The 21,247-nt window shown below is 37.9% G+C and overlaps 1 protein-coding gene and 1 long non-coding RNA gene across 11 annotated transcripts in view; one reads left to right on the plus strand and one right to left on the minus strand.

Moving 5' to 3' along the window:
• Nucleotides 1–21,247, minus strand: part of UTRN (utrophin) — a 1,071,426-nt gene that overhangs the window by 90,636 nt on the left and 959,543 nt on the right. For all 10 annotated transcript variants that reach the window (XM_073627744.1, XM_073627752.1, XM_073627745.1 and 7 more), the window contains 2 exons: nucleotides 12,547–12,632; nucleotides 3,187–3,344 (listed from right to left, as the gene is read on the minus strand). In XM_073627744.1, the coding sequence (XP_073483845.1) occupies nucleotides 3,187–3,344; nucleotides 12,547–12,632 (244 nt within the window). The remainder of the gene's footprint in view (nucleotides 1–3,186; nucleotides 3,345–12,546; nucleotides 12,633–21,247) is intronic.
• LOC141140496 (uncharacterized) lies at nucleotides 12,885–20,034 on the plus strand. The gene is made up of 3 exons (XR_012243949.1): nucleotides 12,885–13,053; nucleotides 17,189–17,272; nucleotides 19,832–20,034. It is a non-coding gene; the product is annotated as an uncharacterized lncRNA (long non-coding RNA).

Genomic DNA, 21,247 nt, shown 5'->3' on the forward strand with positions numbered 1-21,247 from the left:
TGATCGCTTGCAGGCTGGTCGGTAAGTTGAGCTCAAAATTTTCTTTGGTTTTCTTTGACATGCGTCGCCCTTTCATGTGCTCCTTGCTGCAAAAAACAGTTAGAGGTGGGGACAGTGGCCATTTGTTTGTACTATTTTTCAACCTCCTCTAACAGCCCAAGCTGACCAGCAAAAGAGCCAAATAGAGCCTTGATAACAAACACTTAACACTGACAGAGGTGCATACAATTGTCAGCTTTTATTAATTTTTTAAAAAACCTTTATACCAAAAGAAAAAAAACAGTTGCTGTAAGTCCATCTAAACTCTCTGCTACCACCTATTACTGGTCAGGAACAAAGCTAATTTATGAAGTGCCTACAGTGTGGGGCTGTGAGATGAATATCTTTCAGTCAGTAAGACATTGGTCAACAAGTTCATATGTCCCTTTATGAATCATATTCACTAACAGAAAGGAGAGTATTATTTATATAGGCAAACACATATCCTTAGGCAGAATGTTTTGAAAAGCTAATTTAGATTTCTTAAGAGCTTCAGCTATAAAACAAATGAATTAGAAACAAATGTACTGAAATTAAACGTGAGCACATGAATTAAAGATCAGCTCAACTCGATCTACTTCTAAATGTGATGGAGTTGTAGGTTGTTTGGAATTTTTCTGAAAGCCAAAATAGCCTACAGTTTGCTTCAAAACTGGCATCACAAATAAAGGGGCAAGACCAGCATACTGATTATTTTTCTAGCTATTAGATTTTGCATTTATATTGAAAAACATACAAGTGTAATATGGATTCCAAAGAGCACTAGAACTTGCAAGTATCCACCTTTGGCTTTTGTCCAACTTAGAGAAAACTCTTCCTGCCCAGAAAAAGCACTAGCCCCTTTTTCAACAGTCCTTTTGTGCGAAGAAAGAACAAATGATCAGTGGGTATTCTCACACTGAACTGAGGCCAAAGATCCAGGACCTCCCAGATCCTACGGAAAGCAAGCCGAGGACAACCCAAGATGCTTGCAGATACCTCCCCTATTGATAATTTTAAAGTCATAACTACTGGCATAGCAGCCCAGGAAGCTGCTTTGTGGTAAAGGATCCAACTCAATTTGAAACATGCAAACCCTTGCTTATGCTTACAGGCATGTGGGTTTCTTTACCAAAAGCAAAAAGAACAGCAGACAGAGAGAAATCTACCAGAAAAGGACCATGTAACAGCCTCTGAGGCGTAAATAGACCTCTTTCAATGACAAAACAATTATTGATAGAAAAATATGAAAATCTTTAAGTCACAAAAACATGTCAAAAGAACGTCTATTTCTTTACCATGCACTGATCTATTTTTTTACAGCATGCAAGAAAATAGATAAAAATTCACAGAGGCAACAGAAGTGACCCGAGGGATGGAAGCAGAGGCTTCCAATGTGGCTTGCTAAAAGTGCATGTACTTAGACCTAAATCATTATTAAAGAGGTTATAAGTAATGGCACCAAAAATAAAGGTTAGTATACACTGCCCATGAATGCAATAAGGTCAAAACAAGATAGAGTGCAAAAACTCCAATGTGGCTTGCTAAAAGTGCATGTACTTAGACCTAAATCATTGTTAAAGAGGTTATAAGTAAGGGCACCAAAAATAAAGGTTAGTATCCACTGCCCATGAATGAAATAAGGTCAAAACAAGATAGAGTGCAAAAACTGTACTGACCACTAATAAGAAAGTGGTGTAAGTAGAGAAGAGGTGATTGTAGACAGCACAATGCCCATTCTGTGCCACAGGATGACAGCAAGTGCTCCCCAAGCCATTTGAGCTCACAAACAGGTAAGCACCTATGGCACTTAAAGCAGAACTCCAATTGAATATAAATAAATAATCATAATCTATAGGAACCAACAATACTTGCTTTACATTTATCTGCAGTAATTTGGGCTTGCACAGCTTACGAGAAGGTGAAAGCAAACAAAAGCCATCACAGCTGATGTGATGCTCACATATAATCCAATGAGTAGCCTTGGTGTGGGGTGACACAAGGAGCTGTGGAGGTGCAATTATTATCATTATATCATCTACATAGCGATTTCCTGATCACTTGAAGAATGCCAAGTCCAGACATATTTTCACACATTTATTGAAATAAATGTGTTACTTTTGGGGGGAAAAAATGCAATGTCTGAATATATCTATCATCATGCATCACTGTATACAGTCTTCTTAAGCAAACTGTTTATTAGTGACTTAGCTGCAATGTTTTTTTTTACCTGGGGATCCTGCAAGAAAAAGCACTTTCTGTTGTAGGCTCACATCATCTCCTAACCACTTCAGCTCTCACACATTAACACATGTATACCTCTTCTAGCTTCTCTTATAGCTGCTGTATTTTTACAGCAACACTCAGCTGTTATTTGGGGAATTGCCAGAAAATGGGGGGGGGGGGGGCAGGGTGACCGCGTGACAGCAGGGGAAGACAGGGTGTACTACACACACACCCTCCTCAGTAAAATATTTTGGATGTGTGTACCAAGCCCAGTGTTTGCAGCATTGTCAGCCTGCCATGCTTGCGTGTTCAATTGGTTGTTGCTTATCTGATAGACCTAATAGGCAGCCAGACTGATAACACTGCAAGTAAATGCTGTTGCTGGCAAGATCTCAAAGTGAAAAACTTTGGGGTGTATTTACTAAAACTGGAAAGTGCAAAATCTGGTGCAGCTTTGCATAGAAACCAATCAGCTTCCAGGCTTATTTTTTATTTGTTTGTCAAAACTTAATTGAACAAGCTGCAGTTAGAAGCTAATTGACTACCATACAGATCTGCACCAGAGTTTGCACTTTCCGGTTTTAGTAAATCAAACCCTTTGTCTCATTGGAAAATTATTTAACAATAAATAAATCAGGGCCATTTACCAGTCTGTCTCACTCCACTGTCTCATAATAAACCATCATATTCAACATATCTCCTTCCAACTTTGCATGTTTAAATTTAATTTGATTGAGATCACTAAAATGTTCCCACCATGGGCATAACAACATGAAATACTCTTTCAGATATATAAGCACCTATGGTGGCTCATTAAAATATGTGTGTGCTCGTTTAAATATTTTTACAAGTTTTTTAGACTCCCCACTAGCTTATATTTGTTTTCCTGTAATATATTTACCTAGCATCACAGCAAATCTCAAAGGAATTGTCTTTACTTACATGTTGAAAACAACTGCGGACACTTGGTTCAATATTACTTCCTCCAAAAGCTGCCACTTCCCCTAACTGCCGTGGGATTTGAATAGCATCATGTAGTAGTAAGCCCAGCTGCTTCTGGTCACAAGTATCTGCTGCCCCAGAAACTTCCTGGAAGAGATCTAGGTAGAAACAAAATGTTAATGCACTCCATGGGTAGTTAACGGATGAGACAACCAAATGCATATTGCTGTAATATACTGCATCATAATAAAGGAAAAATTGCAATAATTAACTTCACTAGATCTCTTTATTCTCCTGATTTATGGCCACATATTTTTGTGACCACACGGTTCTTGCTTTTATGAAATTAAAAAGTGCAAGATCCTTGAAACATGTTTCCTTATATTTTCATCCTCGCAGGTTTACATATTTAGGAAAAGGAATGGGCAGCTTTACCATCTGAGAAGATAAAGAGCCTCATCCACAAATACCACAAAAGACTTCAAGCTGTCATTGATGTTAAAATAGGCAATACACGGTATTAAGAACTGGGGTATGTAAACTTTTGATCAGGGTCATTTGGGTAGTTTCTGTTGCCATTATGATTTAAAAAGAGTAAACACAGTTTATTGATAATAAATGGCTTCAGCCAAACACTAACCATGAGTAAAAGAAAATGTTTTTTGTGTTATCATTCATTTTCTCTGAAAAATGGCCAAGAACTCATAAATTCTGCCAGGGTATGTAAACTTATGAGCACAACTGTACATACATGTACATTTTTCAAAGGAGGGTTGTCAGTCCTTTATTAACCACTTAAGGTCCGCCCTATAGCAGTTTTAGGCTTGGTTCACACTGAGGCGATCTGCCAGGCGACTTAGCCGCCTGACAAGTCGCGCTCCATGCAGTGCAATGGAACTGTTCTAATCGGAGTTACTCAAGTCGCTCCAACTTTGAAACATGTTCCAGTACCTTTTGAGGATGACTTGCATTGACTCCTATTATAGAAGTCACTTGCAAGCCATGCTGAAGTCGCGCTGTCTGGGGCGGCTTTAGAGTCGGGCGACTTTGAGGCCGCCCCATTGTGAACTGGCACTTACTGTTTACACTTTTTTTATAGCGTAAACAATAAAAAACGCAGAGGTGATCAAATTCAACCAAAAGAAATCTCTATTTGTGGGAAAAAACGGACATACATTTATACATTTAATTTGGGTACAGCGTTGCATGACCGCGCAATTATCAGCTTAAGTAACGCAGTGCCGGATCACAAAAAATGGCCTGATCATAAATGATCAGCGGATGCAGCTACAAATCCATTCATTCTGTTGCAGTGAAAAAGTTTTTTTTTTTTTAACCCTTTCAGGTCCCTCTCCTATCTCCATATACTAGCTCCAATGCTTTCTCCATGTGACCTATAAATTAACTCCTCACCTCCTTATCCTGCATATCTGGACATTAAGCCCTTCATCTCCATCCTGCCACTGTATTTGACCAGTACAATATCCCCTTCACAACCTCCTTGCTCTGTTTATAACCTGTACATTGATGTATCTAGTGCGCCATTCTCAAGCTCCATGCTTATCCGCCTCAGTACCGACATGTTTTTTTTCATTTTCAAAAAATTGTGGCAGAAAAAACAGACCACCTTGGGGTGTTTGCTGTCCATAAAAGGTTATTTTGGGAGTTTTCACATTATTCTGGCATTCTTATTTTAGCATAAATTAAAAGAAACATTTTTTTTTAAGGTCTGGTCTTTTGTTCCTTGTTATAGTAAAAAAAAAAAAAGAAATTAAGAGCAGTTTTTAAATACCACCAAAAGAAAGCTCTGCCTCAAAAAACTAATCTAAAACTCATTTGGGTACAGTGTTACATGTCAAAGTAAATGTCAATCAAACTATCATCACTGAAGACTGAAAAATGGCCTGGTAATGAAGGCATATTACAGATTGGTACTCAAGTGGATAAGGGTCTCTGGCCCCTCAGTGACTACAAAACATCCAGGCCATAAGGCAGCAAAACAGCCTCAATTTATTATTCTCCCCCCACCACTGTTCACAGTTAAAGATAAAGATGTGAGGTGGGTAAGTCTGATGTGACCTTTCTGCAATCATACATGTTAGGTCACAAATTCCCACCAGAAAGTCAGTCTACAAAGCATTACAAACTGGTAATTTAAAGCAATGTGGTTCAGGCTAGGAGAAAGCATCCAGCAGAGAATTTACATTTCCTTTTTAGTGCTGTAAGAAGTCCTTAATTGGGAGTTTTATACATATAGCTCAGGTTTTTCCCTAATTTCCTGATGATAATGAAAACCTTTCACAATAGATGCCTGACTTGCTGTGCTGACAGCATAATGGAAGGCTGTCCATCTGACATAGAAAAGGGAAAACAAAATGCAGTGCTCTCATTCTAGATGTAGAAGCAGATTGTATTGCTGAATTCTCAAAGGAATCTATAACAGCGGCGGGTGCTAATGGATAAGAAGCTATTGCGTCCCAAGTGCATTATCCACTCCAGTAAGAAAGTTTCTATTAAACTGCCCTTTTTATGTGTTAAATAAATTGTGTTTATCTCAGACATGTTAAAATAAATTGGTACAACTGTATGGACGCCATATGTACAAGAGCAATGCAAGCAGCAAAACTGTTAGATCTTCAAAATCACACAAACTTGTCCTTTGCTGTACACATATACTGGTTACTTACAATTCCATTACTGCAAATAGGGGGAGCTGACTAATGACTTTTATGTAAAGTAGAATACTGGAAACCGTTACCTAATGGTTAAAGCAGAACTAAACTTTCTTAACATTAAAGCAGAACTAAACCTTTTCAACCAAGGAAGCTGCCATCTTATCCTCGGTTTGATCTTCAACTACAATGATGTTACACATGTGATCAGTTATGACACCAGCCATTTGATGGTTTGACAGTTTGGTTGAGAGCACAAGCAAATGTGACTCTTTGCATTCCCGGAAGGCCTGGGATATAACTATTAAATTGATGGGTTTAGTTCCGCTTTAACATTTTTTTTTAAATTATTTATTGGAAGTCATCTTCCAAGTCATACAGAAATAATTAATCCTATTAAACACCATAGTAATACATATCATGGGCACTGAATATGATGTACACATGGAATCTAAACAACCTCTATCAACAACATAATTTAATAGGTGTGTATAGGAGATCTGGCGGGGAGCCTATGCTGACATCACCCGCTATCTTTTGGACATATTGTGAGTAGCATTTACAGTTTCTTTACGCAATAAATCAGCGATTAGTACACAACTAGAGGATTTCTATGTTTTCTTGCTAGGCTGCTAATTGCTATGCGAGAGAGGGAGATACGAGTGAAGTCTCCAGCCGCATGGTTCCCTGGGACTGATGATCCATTATCTAAAAGGTCCACGCAGCTTCATGTTTGAAAGACCTACTATAATTTGGGGTCTTTTAATTTGATAATAGGCTGTGTTTGCGTGGGTGGAGGGTTTTGCATAAGACACTTCATTGCATCACCAACAGATGAATGATGGACACTGTATCACATATATATAATTTAAAGAGGTTTATTTTATTCACAAGGACACTGGTGGTTATTATTTTATTTGTTCTATTTTTGATATTGGTTTGTTAATAGTGATTTGAATCCAGCCCAATAGGATTGTTGCAAAGGGTTATTACATTCGTATTTTGTGTTTTTGAGTGCGGCTGTATAATTTTTATTGTATACACTATTAATATTTATTTATCTTTACCAAAAAATTGACTATTTAGCACAAAGCACAGTTTTTCTTTTCACAAATCAATTACAGATTAATCACAGCTAAAAGCAACATGTCAACATTCACTATTTTTATTTGTTATGCTGCTAGCATTAGCAAAAAGGTAGGAAGTTGTTTTAAACTTTATTTTTTTGTTTTTTTATTTCTTTTTCTTCCTGTTTTTTTCCTAGGCCAATGATGTCATACATCCCATGGGTCTTCATGAGCATATTTTTTTTCCATTCATTTAGAGGGGCTGCTTTCTCAGCTAAGCACACTCACCTGCCTGCGTGCCTGAGCTAAGGGCAGATATGGATTCCAGAAAGTAAATGCTACACAAATCATCTGCCCTTACTCAAGGTAACACAGATAGATATTCTAGAGGGGGGTTTCCAAAGTGATTTCTTAACAAAATAAGGCATGGAGACATGGATGGATGGGCGAGTTTGCTTTGAATAATAAAAATGTTTGTAGAGCTCAAACACAGTTTCCTTTTGCATTTTGAACTGGCCGCTCCAATATACCAAATAGTAAAATCTGCAGCTCTCCTGTCTTGCTTTAGGCATTAAGAGTTCTCAAATCAATATTTATTCAGCAAAATGAATATTTAGGAGTATCCTATCTGCAAAATCTGCCTGATGATAACAACGAATAACTGATTTAGGCCTTATACATAATTATTACATTGTGTTATAACCCTCTGTAACTACCAGCAAAGACACAGTGAGAATATCTGACAGATGCAGAGAGAAATTTGTTCTTTACTCTTGGACAAAACAATATGCGCATAATAGCAGATGCCAGCAGAAAACAAAACACAATAGCTATAACAGACATTCAAGGCTGTCTCTAAAAAATATTTTAACAGAATGCTTATCACAGAGGAGTTTTGCTCATCAGAGAGATACATTCTTCAAAAATGTGAACAAAGTTGACAAAACACGCATTCATTCTGCAAACAATGAACAGACTAACAGATTCGAACCGTTAATGGTTAATTAACTTGGGTACAACCAGCCTGCTTTGTTCTCTTACAATTATCACTAGCGTCTGCTATAGTCGCTAGTGATAATCACTGTCTTCCCGTGGTTGCAGGAAAGAAATTTGCACCGTGTATGGCCGACATAGACGGTAATGCAGTAATCCATATCAGATCAGGGTTCAACATACATATTTCAGACCAGAACATGAAGGGTAGTTGCTAAGGTTACTGGAATACCATAATGTCCCACCCACATCTTGCATTGTTGTATTGATCAGGCATGTTAAATGTATTAATTTAGTTCTCCTGAGCAAACACAGAGTTTCATGCATTTGGGGTCTCAAAGTTATTAAGGGAGGAGACAGAGTACATTCATTGAAGTATTTGACACTTTCTTGTTATTTTTGGAAGATAATGAAAGCAATGTATGTTTTACCTTTTTACATGTTTTAACTTCTTGCTATACCATTTGTTGCATATTATATTTCACATTGTATTTTATCAGCATATCAGGAAATGTCAGCTGAAACCCTTCACAAGGACTACTAAGATCTCAATAAAGGGTTTGTTTTAGTTTAGCAGTATTGAGTCCTGTACAGTGATGGTAGTTATCAATTCTGTTCATTCACATACATTTTGGTGATATATTTTTGCTGTGAGCTTTGTTGCAATTCAGCAAGTGGGCAAAGGATTTCATAAACCTATACTGTTGTAATATGTGTATATGTGTTATTATTAAAGTACTGTTGTAGCAAATGTTGTGCACATAGGTGCCTTATTTCATACTGGTCAGACTGTAGTGGCAGCCTAAGGGATTGGTGATGTGCCACCTGGCACATGGGGCTCTCCCCCTATGTTCCTGTTGTTGAGGGGTTATGGGCTCCTTCATATGCCTGTTAGTGTGTGCTCCTGTTGTGCCTATGGTGGGAGTAGATTCCCCTATGCTCCCTCTACTGGTGGGCTGGGGCACTAATCCGATGCTGTACCCTGCTCCATATAATGTGCTGGACCAGTGGGTGGCTAGACAGTGTAAGTGCTGGTGGCGCTTCCCAATGGTGGTGTCCTGATGTCCATGGACATGGTGATGTCATCGTACATGCATTTGTGTAACGTAACCACGTATTGCTGGCAGAGGACGGTGTGGCATTCTAGACGTGAAGGTGGCAGAGGATCAAGACACATATTTGCCTCCTGTATCAGAGGATATAGGCAGTTACTGTAACTATACTTGATAAATAAAAAAGGTGTTCTTTGGACAACATATGTTTTTTTTTTTTTTTTATGATCCATCTATGGTCGGCTTAAAAGTGAATGTTCAGTGTATCACAAAGGTGATACTTCATCTGTATGTAGCTCCAAATCAATCTATCCATCCATCCATCTAGCTACACAATAAGTATTTCTATCTAGGTACAAAATGAATGGTAGGGTCCAAAAATCCTTCTTACACAAAGGACTTTTGGTGATAAGGTCAATCTCGGCATGAACACACATTGATAAGATTTTCATTCAATTTATCACATGTATATACAGTGGATATAAAAAGTCTGCACACCCCTGTTAAAATGTCAGGTTTCTGTGATGCAAAAAAAGACAATTCAGAACTTTTTCCACCTATAATGTGACCTATAAACTGTACAACTCAATCAAACAACAAACTGAAATCTTTTAGGTGGAGGGAGTAAAATAAAAAACGAAAATAATATGGTTGCATAAGTGTGCACACCCTTAAACTAACGCTTTGTTGATGTACCTTTTGATTTTATTACATCACTCAATCTATCAGCATGGCACATCTTGACTTGGCAATATTTGCCCACTCTTCTTTGCAAAAACACTCCAAATCTGTCAGATTGTGAGGGCATCTCCTGTGCACAGCCCTCTTCAGACCTACCCACAGATTTTTAATCGGATTCAGGTCTTGGCTCTGGCTGGGCCATTCCAAAACTTTAATCTTCTTCTGGTGAAGCCATTCCTTTGTTGATTTGAATGTATGCTTTGGGTCGTTGTCATGCGGAAAGATGAAGTTCATCTTCATGTTCAGCTTTCTAGCAGAAGCCTGAAGGTTTTGTGCCAATATTGACTGGTAGTTGGAACTAGACATAATTCCCCCTACCTTGACTAAGGTCACTGTACCAGCTAAAGAAAAAGAGTCCCAAAGCATGATGCTGCCACCACCATGCTTCACTGTGGGTATGGTGTTCTTTTGGTGATGTACAGTGTTGTTTTTGCTCCAAATTTTTTGGAATTATGGCCAAAAAGTTCAACCTTGGCTTCATCAGACCATAACACATGGTTGTAAGTCGAAAAAGTCTAACACTTGTAAGTCGAAACGCATCGGAAGGATATGCTGAGACCACTGTCTTCTTTTATACAAGCGCTTGATTTTACTGCTAACACGTGAGTGTATTTCCTTTGCTTTTTATGTATTAAAATTTCCATACGGAGTTACACTATATGCCTTCCTCTTTCTTTAATGATGGGGCTGACTGCCTATATCTACTGAGTCCATCCATACCCTACACTTGTTCGGAGGTCCATCTGGAGGTCATATCTGGATAGAGCATCTGATCCCCTTGGTATATTATACCACAAAGCTTGATTGACTCACTAGGTGTACACCTATTTGAGTTCAATCCCTCTGGTAAGCAGCTTCTGGTGTCTTTGGTGGTGGACCTACTATTAACTGTTATTACATCATACATATTTGAAGTTAAAGACTGTCACTATATTATATCCACATGTGGTTCAGGATTATCATCACACATGATTGAAGCTTGTCACTGACTTTTTTTCTTCTTTTTTGGACATCACGCGTCCAAGTTCCTTTGTTTATAGACATCACATGTCATAATAGAGGACTGCTTGGAGTATTTTTGAGCACATAATTTATTATTCACATTTTCTGTACTCATACTATTTGTTATGGTTTATATGATCACATAAGCGCTGCACATTTCACCCAATTTGTCATTTTTGCAACTTTATCCACTGCTGTGCTGGCTGCTTTAGTTTTTTTTTTTCTTTGAGACAGCGCAGTATATATTTGTTTATAATTTACAATACTATTATATGCAATGGGCATTTCCTCATCGTTTTGCTTTCATACATTACAAAGTGCCGACAATTCTGTACTGAAATATTTGTGCGTTTGTCTGTATAAATAATGCTGTAAGAGTATATATTATAAATTATATATACACCAGGAAGCAATTTTGCATTATATATGTATGCTTGGAACTGACCCAGCGGAGACTGTTTACTTGTCTCATTCAGGCAATGCAACACTTGCAAAAGCTCATGACCAGTATATTGATTGATAAGTGGGTAAAAGATTTTTTCAATACTGTGTTGTTTACTCTCTCTGGAAACTATCCAACCTCTTGGAAGAAATTCTAAAGGAAGGGAAAACAAGCCTCTAGATTGACTTATGTATAATAAATGTCAGCATGTTAACCTGAAATTTAAAGGACATGGTCGCTTTTTTGTGCTTTACCTATCAAGAGGGTGACGAAGGAATACAAATATTTATAGTTAAAGTAAAACAATCCTTTAAGCTCAATGACAGTCTAAAAATGTAAGAATGTTTTGTTGATCTTATTCTAAGTGCATGTGATCTTTTACCATAAACTACTGTAAGAATATGGCCGTTCAAAGAATTTTGTTTGCAGAAATTTACTTTACAGATTTTTACATACTAAGCAGTGAAATAGTATATGGTAGATAAGTGGTTTACATAATAGTAATACAGAACAGTAAAGAACATACATTGCAAAAATAATCACTACAGAGACTTATCCCATAGTCATTATCATGTCTGCAAGCCTTGAACTGCCTGTGATTACATGGTGACGGCCCAAGAAGTGGTTTGCCAAATCTCATTTTAAATTGTTGGAACTGTGAAGGAGAGGACAAAACTATGTATAGAAAGTATTACAAATCTGTCTGACTCAATCTAACCAAGCCATGTGACATACCTTATTTCTCTGCTGGCGGTACTTCGATGATGGAAGAGAAAACTTTTAAATGAGAGATTGCTGCTAAAGGTTGTTTTTTTTTACCCTGTTTTCTTTACAGGCCTTTCACATACAAATGCATAGTGCTACTAAGCTCAAGAAAGCTTAAGAAAATTACCTTACCTTACAAAAAAAAAAGTAACATTTGATCCAAGGCAATAAACAACTATTAGGGCTGTCAAGGAAGTTTTTACAAACTGTACATCAGAATATAATCTATTTCAACCACATAGCTATCATATATAAGGTTGAATAATTCATATATAGTTCAAATTTCAAAACAACTAGAATTATGCATAAATGGAATATAAAAAATGGTCTGGTATTCAAAAAAATCACAACAGAGAAGCACAATCTGCCTTAACTAATACCACATACAATTATATTTTCTCATGCCTACTATGTGACTTATTATAGACGTACCTGTAGGTATAGATGAAAAAGCAGACTTTACTACCGCTTTAAATAAAGTATTGTGAAAATATAGTTTTACACTATGCTATGTTATGTTGTTTAGCTTATGGCAACATTATGATAGAACTGGAAACCATACCAAATATCAGATACCAGTTACTATTACACACAAGATATCCTCCAATAATCAAAATTCTACTTACATCTGTATTTTTCTTCTAGAAGTCCCTTGGACAGAGATATAAGTCCAATCTTCAGAGACTGTACCCGAATCTTCCCTGTACGACCCCTGCAAGAAAATTAGTCCCATCAGTCATGACATAAATAATGCAATATATTCAACTAATTTGACATATTAAGCCATTCTCAAACAATTATGAGCTGGGTACACTGCCTATTTCGGAATAATGCTCTCCAAACTTGGCAAGGCAAAATCAGCTTGGAGCAGGTTGATGCAAGTTATAAGTTCAAATGAAGGTGAGATGAGAGCCAATTGTAGGTCAGAAGCACTGATAAATAACATTTGAATGATCTCAGAAGTGTCTCAAACTGGTTTCACAGTACATGCAAGCAGAATGGTGCCTCTCTGTAGCATTTAGGATCCACACATCTCCAGAAGACATCCAACCTGGCTTAAAAGTTGTCCCAAGAAATTTGAGAACATTTGGTCCTGTTGGACATCTGCGGTATAAGGGGATGTGGAGATCTGAGTAAGCACCTGCTATTCCCTAATCTTCCCTTCTGATTCTGTAACCTTATGGTTTACTCCACAATGGGTTTAGTTGTGAATGGTTATATAAGTGTATCTACTGTATGTAATTATGATTTGCTAAAGATTTGGTAACTTTGAAGGTTGTATCGACATCTAATGTTTGTTTGTTCTGGTATATCTACTGCTGATGGAATTTCAGTACTATCTCTGGCGTGTGAATATTCTCCACTATTCAGCCTATTCTTCCCTGCATTGTGGTGATCTGATGCCTCTGACATCATCAAGACTAAGAAACCATAGTCCTGGATTAGATATGGGGAAGTCAAAGGATAGTCCACTGTTGTGGCACAGGGGAGCACTGCATGCAAGGGGGATCTGAGAATCAGGTAAGTAAAAGTGCTTTTACTGTTTCCTAGACTAAACTTGCATTAAACTTCTGGCCCCCACTGCAAGGGAGGACTTCTACTGTACTCTTCCATAAGTTGGGGCTTTAATAGTAAACCTCAGTACAATCTTTTTTTTTTTTTTTGGAGAGAGCAGGTAGAGGACAGGTGGATCTTCTCTCTCTTACTATTTAAATTTTGTTCCACCTTATATTACTATCATGTCCCCTTTGTATAAATTCCCCCTCACTTTCAATTACTGTGATTACTTCATACCTTCCTTTTGGAGAATTAGTATCTCTTGCTTCCAAATAGACTGTATATAGGAAAAGTTGCAAAATGTGCAAAAATGTACTTTAGAAAGGTGAAATAGCTAACAGCAGTGCCCTGAATAAAATCCTGACAGTGGTCCTAACACTTCCAGACGCCATCCAAAACATAAAAAGGTTGTGACTGGAGTTTCATTCTAACTACCTGCCAACCGCTCACAGTAAATACACTGTGAGAAGGCAGCAGATCCAGGCACAATCACGTACATGTACGTGACAGCCTTCTTTTGGGTTTGGGGTGTGCATTGGGAGGGCCCCTTCTGACCTGTGCTGGGATTGGACACAGCACAAGTTTGGCAGCAGATTCAGGTGAAATCAGCTGATCGGTTGTGTCTAATCACAGTACAAACACACAGGACTCTGTGTACAGGGAACAGTGATCTGACTGTTTCTTCTCCCTGAAAAGTGTGTAGAAACAAACAGCCAGATCAGAAAGTAAAAGCAGCACACATTAGACAGATTACCCATCGGTAGGCACACCGTTAACCGCTTGATTGCCCCTAGATGTTCATCCCTTCTCAGCCAGTATCATTAGTACTGTGTCAGTGTACAGTATTATCACTTATCACTGTATTAGTGTCACTAGCAACATCAGTGTCAGTTAGTGACCCTCCCAGATAGTGTCTGTTAGTGTCAGATTGGCCTCAACCCTATCATACTCTCACTATAACAGCCATTACAATAGAATGTCTACAGCTGCATAAATTCCAGTATATATATCATAGTTTGTAGATGCTATAACTTTCGCACAAACCAGCTAATTTACACTTATGCCGCGTACAGTCGGACATTCCGACAACAAAATCATGGTTTTATTTCTGACGGATGTTGGCTTAAACTTGTCTTGCATACACACGATCGCACAAATGTTGTCGGAAATACAGAACGTCAATAATGCGGTGACGTACAACACGTACAATGAGCCGAGAAAAATGAAGTTTAATAGCCAGTGCGGCTCTTTTGCTTGATTCCGAGCATGCATGGAATTTTGTGCGTCGGAATTGTGTACACATGATCGGAATTTACGACAACGGATTTTGTTGTTGGAAAATTTGAGAACCAGCTCTCAAATTTTGTCGGAAATTCCGACAAAAAATGTCCGATGAAGCCTACACACGGTCGGAATTTCCAACAACAAGCTCACATCGAACATTTGTGTATGCGCGGCATTATTCTGATTTTTTTTTTTTCACCAAAGTCATGTAGCAGAATAAATTTTGGCCTAAAATTATGAAGAAAATAAATTTTTTCATTGGATATGTTTTATAATAGAATGTAGAAAATATTGTTTTCTTTTCAAAATGATTGGTCTTTTTTCACTTATTTAATAAAAAACCCAGTGGGGATCAAATATCACTAAAAGAAAGCTCTATTTATGTAAAGAAAAAATATATACATTTCATTTTTGTACAGTGTTGCATGACCGCACAGTTACCAGTTAAAATAGCAGACTGCTGAATAGAAAAAAAATGCCCTGTCATGAAGGGGGTAAAACCTTCCGGGGGTCAAAAAAAAAATAATATACATTTCATTTGTGTACAGAGTTGCATGACCGCACAGTTACTAGTTAAAATAGCAGAGTGCTGAATAGAAAAAAAATGCCCTGGTCATGAAGGGGGTAAAACCTTCCGGGGGTCAAGTGGTTAAAGGTCAACTTCTGGAAAATTTTAAGTAATTACTTGCAGTGGGGCTACACCCGCACAGCAAGGGTTAATTGTTCATTTTCTCTAGGAGAGAGGAGAAACACTTTTACTTACCTGATCCTCTGCTCCCATGGCAGATGGCACTCCCCTGCGCTTTGAGGGTAGACTCGGCATCAACACATCCAATGCATGGACCCTGCCTGTCTTGATGATATTAGCATCCTAGACTGTTAGAGTGTAGGGAAGAAGAGGCTGTGGGGACCAGTCTAGCAATGGGGAGTTGCAGAGGATTGTAAATCTTTTTTTGTTCCCTTAGACCTAAACGAGCAATTGACCTTTGCAGAGATATCATATTATTCTGAAGTGGGGCTGCAGCCTCTTGAAACAATTCATTACTGTGGCCTTCATGTTTTAGAAGGTAAGGGCACTGTGAGGGGGTGCTCTGCACCAGGTAACACTTGGAGCACATTTCTGAAAGCTAAGACTCAAGGTTATTTAGAAGAAAAGAAGAAATAAAATATGTTAATGGTCAGGGTATCCAGATGCAGAAGTTAAATGTAATGGTGAAACTTTAAACTATAAATTTTGTTTTTTTAAAAATTCTTCAATCACTGAATTCGTTATACTATTATATGGCAGAATTACCTTTTAGTGTTATTTGCAACAATTTTTGTATATATGTATATATATATATATATATATATATATATATATATATATATATATAATTCTACAGTGCAATATAATTGGACTTATAATGCTAAAAACTATCAACCAACATCTTATTTTTAGGATTTGTGATGGAAATGAGGCATGTGTAGGTACATTCTGTTTTAGAAGGCTCTGCTGTATTCATACTGATTCTGCAGTCAAATTATTCCACTGCCAACATCCCAAATATGTTTTCTCTCATTAAGTTGTGCATCCCTTTATACAATGCACTTATCTTCTTGAACTCAACATTCAATTATTATTTTTTTTCAATTGGATTTAAGAAAAATCTGTTTATAAAATGTAAATATGTTAATTTCCATCAGTTTTGATTAAAAAACATAGAGATTGGATGCCTGAACTGGGTTATCCCAGCACGTTTTAAATCTATTGATATATTAGGGATACATTATCCCCAGCACATCTTTTTTTATAGTGATTTACGTAAAAGAAACGGCATAGTCAAACTCAGCATGACAGTGTATTACACAGTGAAAGACAAGGATTGGGTAATACACTGTATCTTTAGGATAATACAATTCATTAATTTGACCGCTGCTGGACACTTACATTGTTGGCATCATGCTGTTTCAAAGATTTTTTAAATTCGCATGAGCAAGAACATTTGAGAATCAGTCACTGGTGCCTGGATAAGCTATGACGAGATACATTCATGTCCTTAATGATGACAGCATCAGACTGATGGGACAATACTAGAAACATTTACACTAAGGGAATGTGATAAGTACAGACAATATGCAATGTTAATACCTCAAAGGTCAACACTTTCTGAATGGTTAAGGCAAGCAGATTCTGGGATGTTCAGAGAATCACAAAACAAACAGTTGCTGGAAAAAGCAATCATTTTAAAACAGGCACTTTAAATATATGCAAAACAAGGCTTGTAACAAGCAAATATATGAGAGGTTCAAAAGGGAGACAAGCAAACTACACAACTGAATAAAATCATCACTTTATAAGAACTCCAGCCTAAATAAAGATATAACTATCATTTTAAAGGAAACCTAGCTCTTGAAATATACACACATTTTGGTTTTCAATTTTAGGTGCAAATTGGATCACAGAACAGTGGGATTGATTTATTAAAGAGGAATGGGGCATGTCAGTTTTCACTTGTCTTAGCTAATGAGGTGAGTATTCTCTTTGCAAAGTTGTAGATAATAAATGCAAGATTATAAAAATAAATAAGACAAAAATAAAAGGTTACTGGCTCTGCCAAGTGCATTCAGCCCCAGAAATATGCAGGCACAATTGGAGGAGGTCAATCTGGCACTGCTCATGGATCATTATGTACAACAAATGGGAATATTTCTAAATTCTGATAGTGGACCCCACAAAAATAATTGGTTGGTTCTTCCTGTTTTATTATCTGTAAAAGACCTCCTGTTTCTGCGCCTGCCCTAGAGCTATCATTGTTTCTCAATAGTATGATATTTTTTTCCATTTACACTAATAAATTTGCCATGTTTACATGGGGCATGCCTTTTTATAAGAAGAATTTCCAAAAATCAGTGTGTCACTAGTACAAATAAAGACAGCAATACTTACCTCTGCTCCAATGGTCTGATGCCTGCAAGGTCCCTTGCTGGCACCAGCATCTTATACCCAGATTTTTCTGGGTATTGTCTTTGGCGGTCTTGATTGACCCTTGCAGGATGACATCACTTCTGTGCATGAGCAGAAGTCACTCATCCTGGCACACTGGTACTGTGACAAAAATGTAAACAGAGCTATGCATGCACAGCCACTTTTGCATTCTGCAGAGATCTGCGAACAGACTGCGAACAGGTTTATTTTATTGCAGAAGTGACACTGCATGTCTCTTTTGCAAAGAAGAGCCTGCCTACTGGCAAAAAAAATTAAAATTTAGTTTAGTTTCCTAGGAAATGCTTCTTCAAAAATGTAACATTTCAGGTGTGTTGAATACCATGCTTTCTTGCCACAGGAACCGGTCTTTCCCTCCATCTCGTATGTCAATACAAGATGTATGAACATCTGTGTGTGGTGGGGTGGCAGGTATCCTACATACCCAAAAGTGATAAATACCTGCAGCAACCAGGAAGCTCTGTAGTGACTAATTCGCTTTAATGTAATTTCATACATGTGTGTAAAGTATCAAGACAAAACAAAAAAAAAGTTATGCAGTGCATCTCTGCAATACGTGAAATTCTTCCTGTGTTTTAGCAGTTTAAAAATAGAGTTTATCTTTCAGAAATGCACTTAGCTTTTAAAGGATAGGTTCATCAGGTAAAAAATTGTGCATTTATTATTTTTTTCTTTTGGAGCCTGTAAAGCATTGCACCAGCGATCTGCTGATCGCTGGTGCCATGCAAGTCTCCTTCAGATCTGTCAGTACATCCCATATGGGCAGGCAGATACACTGAGAGGAAGAAATCAATGAACTACCACGTCGCTCCACAGCCCTGTGGTAGTTCATTGAGAACTACAATCCGACAACTGCAAAGGAAGTCAGGGCTTGTAGTTCATTTACACCAGATTTGTGTGGGAAGAATGATGCGGCCGTGTGGGCAAAATCTCGCACGGCTGCGCTGCTTTTAAAAAGTGACAGCTAGTACAGGAAACTTCTTCCCAAACTGCTGCACAGAGAAGGGGGCAGTGGTCAGCGGCTGCAACATTGGGAACTCGTCATATGTTCAAACCTAAAAACAGGTGGAACATGTAACATGTTCCCAAAGGTGGACTTATCATTTAAGCCCCATTGTGGGTTACCACAGTCTAATGCCCTGTACACATGGTCGGACATTGATCGGACATTCCGACAACAAAATCCATGGATTTTTTACGACGGATGTTGGCTCAAACTTACACACGGTCACACAAAGTTGTCGGAAAATCCGATCGCTCTAAATGCGGTGACGTAAAACACGTACGTCGGGACTATAAACCGGGCAGTAGCCAATAGCTTTCGTCTCATAATTTATTCTGAGCATGCGTGGCACTTTGTGCGTCGGATTTGTGTACACACGATCGGAATTTCCGACAACGGATTTTGTTGTCGGAAAATTTTATAGCAAGCTCTCAAACTTTGTGTGTCGGAAATTCCGATGGAAAATGTGTGATGGAGCCCACACACGGTCGGAATTTCCGACAACAAGGTCCTAACGCACATTTTCCGTCGGAAAATCTGACCGTGTGTACATAGCATAACACATAGTATCCATGATAAGAACTTGGGGGCTTTGTGCGATAAAACAATAAGTGTGCAGAGAACACAGGAAAGCTATACATTTTAAGATCAAGTGCTGAACGATTGATTACTTTTATACCCCTTCCCTGCCAGTGACATTTACACAGTAATCAGTGCATTTTTATAGCACTGATCGCTGTATAATTGTCAGTGGTTTCAAAAATGTGTCAAAAGTGTCCGATGTGTCTGCCATAATGTCGCAGTTCTGATAAAAATCGCAGATCATCCCCATTACTAGTAAAAAAAAAATTAATCAAAATGCCATAAATCTATCCCCTATTTTGTAGACACTATAACTTTTGCGCAAACCAATCAATATACGCTTATTGTGTTTTTTTTTACCAAAAATATGTAGAAGAATACATATCGGCCTAAACTGAGGAAACATTTGTTTTTTTGATAAAAAATGTGGGCTATTTATTATAGCAAAATGTAAAAGATATTGTTTTTTTCAAAATTGTCGCTATTCTTTTGTTTATAGTGTAAAAAATAAAAACCGCAGAGGCAATCAAATACCACCAAATCTATTTGTGGGGAAAAAAAGGATGTCAATTTTGTTTGGGTACACCATTGCACGACCGCGCAATTGTCAGTTAAAGTGATGCAGTGCCGAATCTATAAAAATGGCCTGGTCATTGAGCAGCCACATCTTCTGGGGCTGAAGCGGTTGAAGAGGTTATGTTCATCTGGTGAGTAGGCAATTTACTCACACTCATCGGGTGATATTTTTAAAGATTTGCCTTTGGTGACAGTGCATGGATAGCGTTAAATCACTAAGAGATTTATGAAATTGTGGATTGATTGATTTATTATTGTTTATTGTTATTATCACCATCGTTATTAATTGTTAAAATTGTTGAACTGTATTTATTTGATTTATAAATTAGCATTATGTACTTTATTATATTTGTCTAATCACAAATGTATGAAAATAATCAATTGTACAGTACATTCGTTCAGCACTTTATACTAGTCCCTCTATCACATATCACCCCAGCACTTTGAGGGGAGCAGCTTTAATATTATTCATTTTGCACATTTTTTCTGTACCGCGAGGTTCATACCAGCATTTTAAGATCAACAGGGTGTTTTGCACAAATCAGAAAAAACTAACAAAATGTGCTCCTGTATGGTCAATCCTGTTACATACATGCTATAGACTACAAGTGACCAGGCTGACAAACATGGTGCAGGCATGGTCCACCTTTATCACTTTAGAAAACCAGTCCTGATCAATGATAGAGTGCATGAATGTAAACATGAAGTGACTGAAAGTAGCTACAAATGTCCAGCAGCACTAAGATGAAAACAAAAAAGTTACAAAAAATGAAAACAGTAGGAAGCCTTTGCAATTGTTTATGATACACAGAGCCACAAAAAATGGCATCCAGTAATGGCTTAGATCTGTTTCAAGGAACCAGTTGAAATGTTTGTTACACCCCCCCCCCCCGCATACTATTGTACAAACCCACACATTACTAGCAATGTCAGGACCTGGATCTGAACTATAAATGCTGCTGTGTCTGGCGATGTCTCTTCCTCCTTAGCCGCCTGGGATGCAGGACAGCTATTTGTACAATTCTTTGAATGATCTTGCTTTGAACCCTGTTTTTCTTGAACTCTTTGCTTCTCCCATGAAGTTCCTGATTTAAGCTTAGAAGCACTTCCTGTTTGCCAGATTAATGTGTCTCCAGCCAATATCTCAATCATGTCCCTCCTGCTGCCATACGTATCTTTGCTACCACTCTTTGACAACCTCTGGCGTGTTCCTTGACTACTCTTCTGCTTGATCCCAACCTGCAACCACTTATTACCGACCTTTGGCTTGGTTACTACGCCTCCGCATATCCCTACCTGATGTATCTGCTACTAGACCCCCAGCTTGCTCACCTCCTGG

This window comes from Aquarana catesbeiana, linkage group LG04, assembly GCF_042186555.1.
Source record: "Aquarana catesbeiana isolate 2022-GZ linkage group LG04, ASM4218655v1, whole genome shotgun sequence".
NCBI classification, from domain to species: Eukaryota; Metazoa; Chordata; class Amphibia; order Anura; family Ranidae; genus Aquarana; species Aquarana catesbeiana.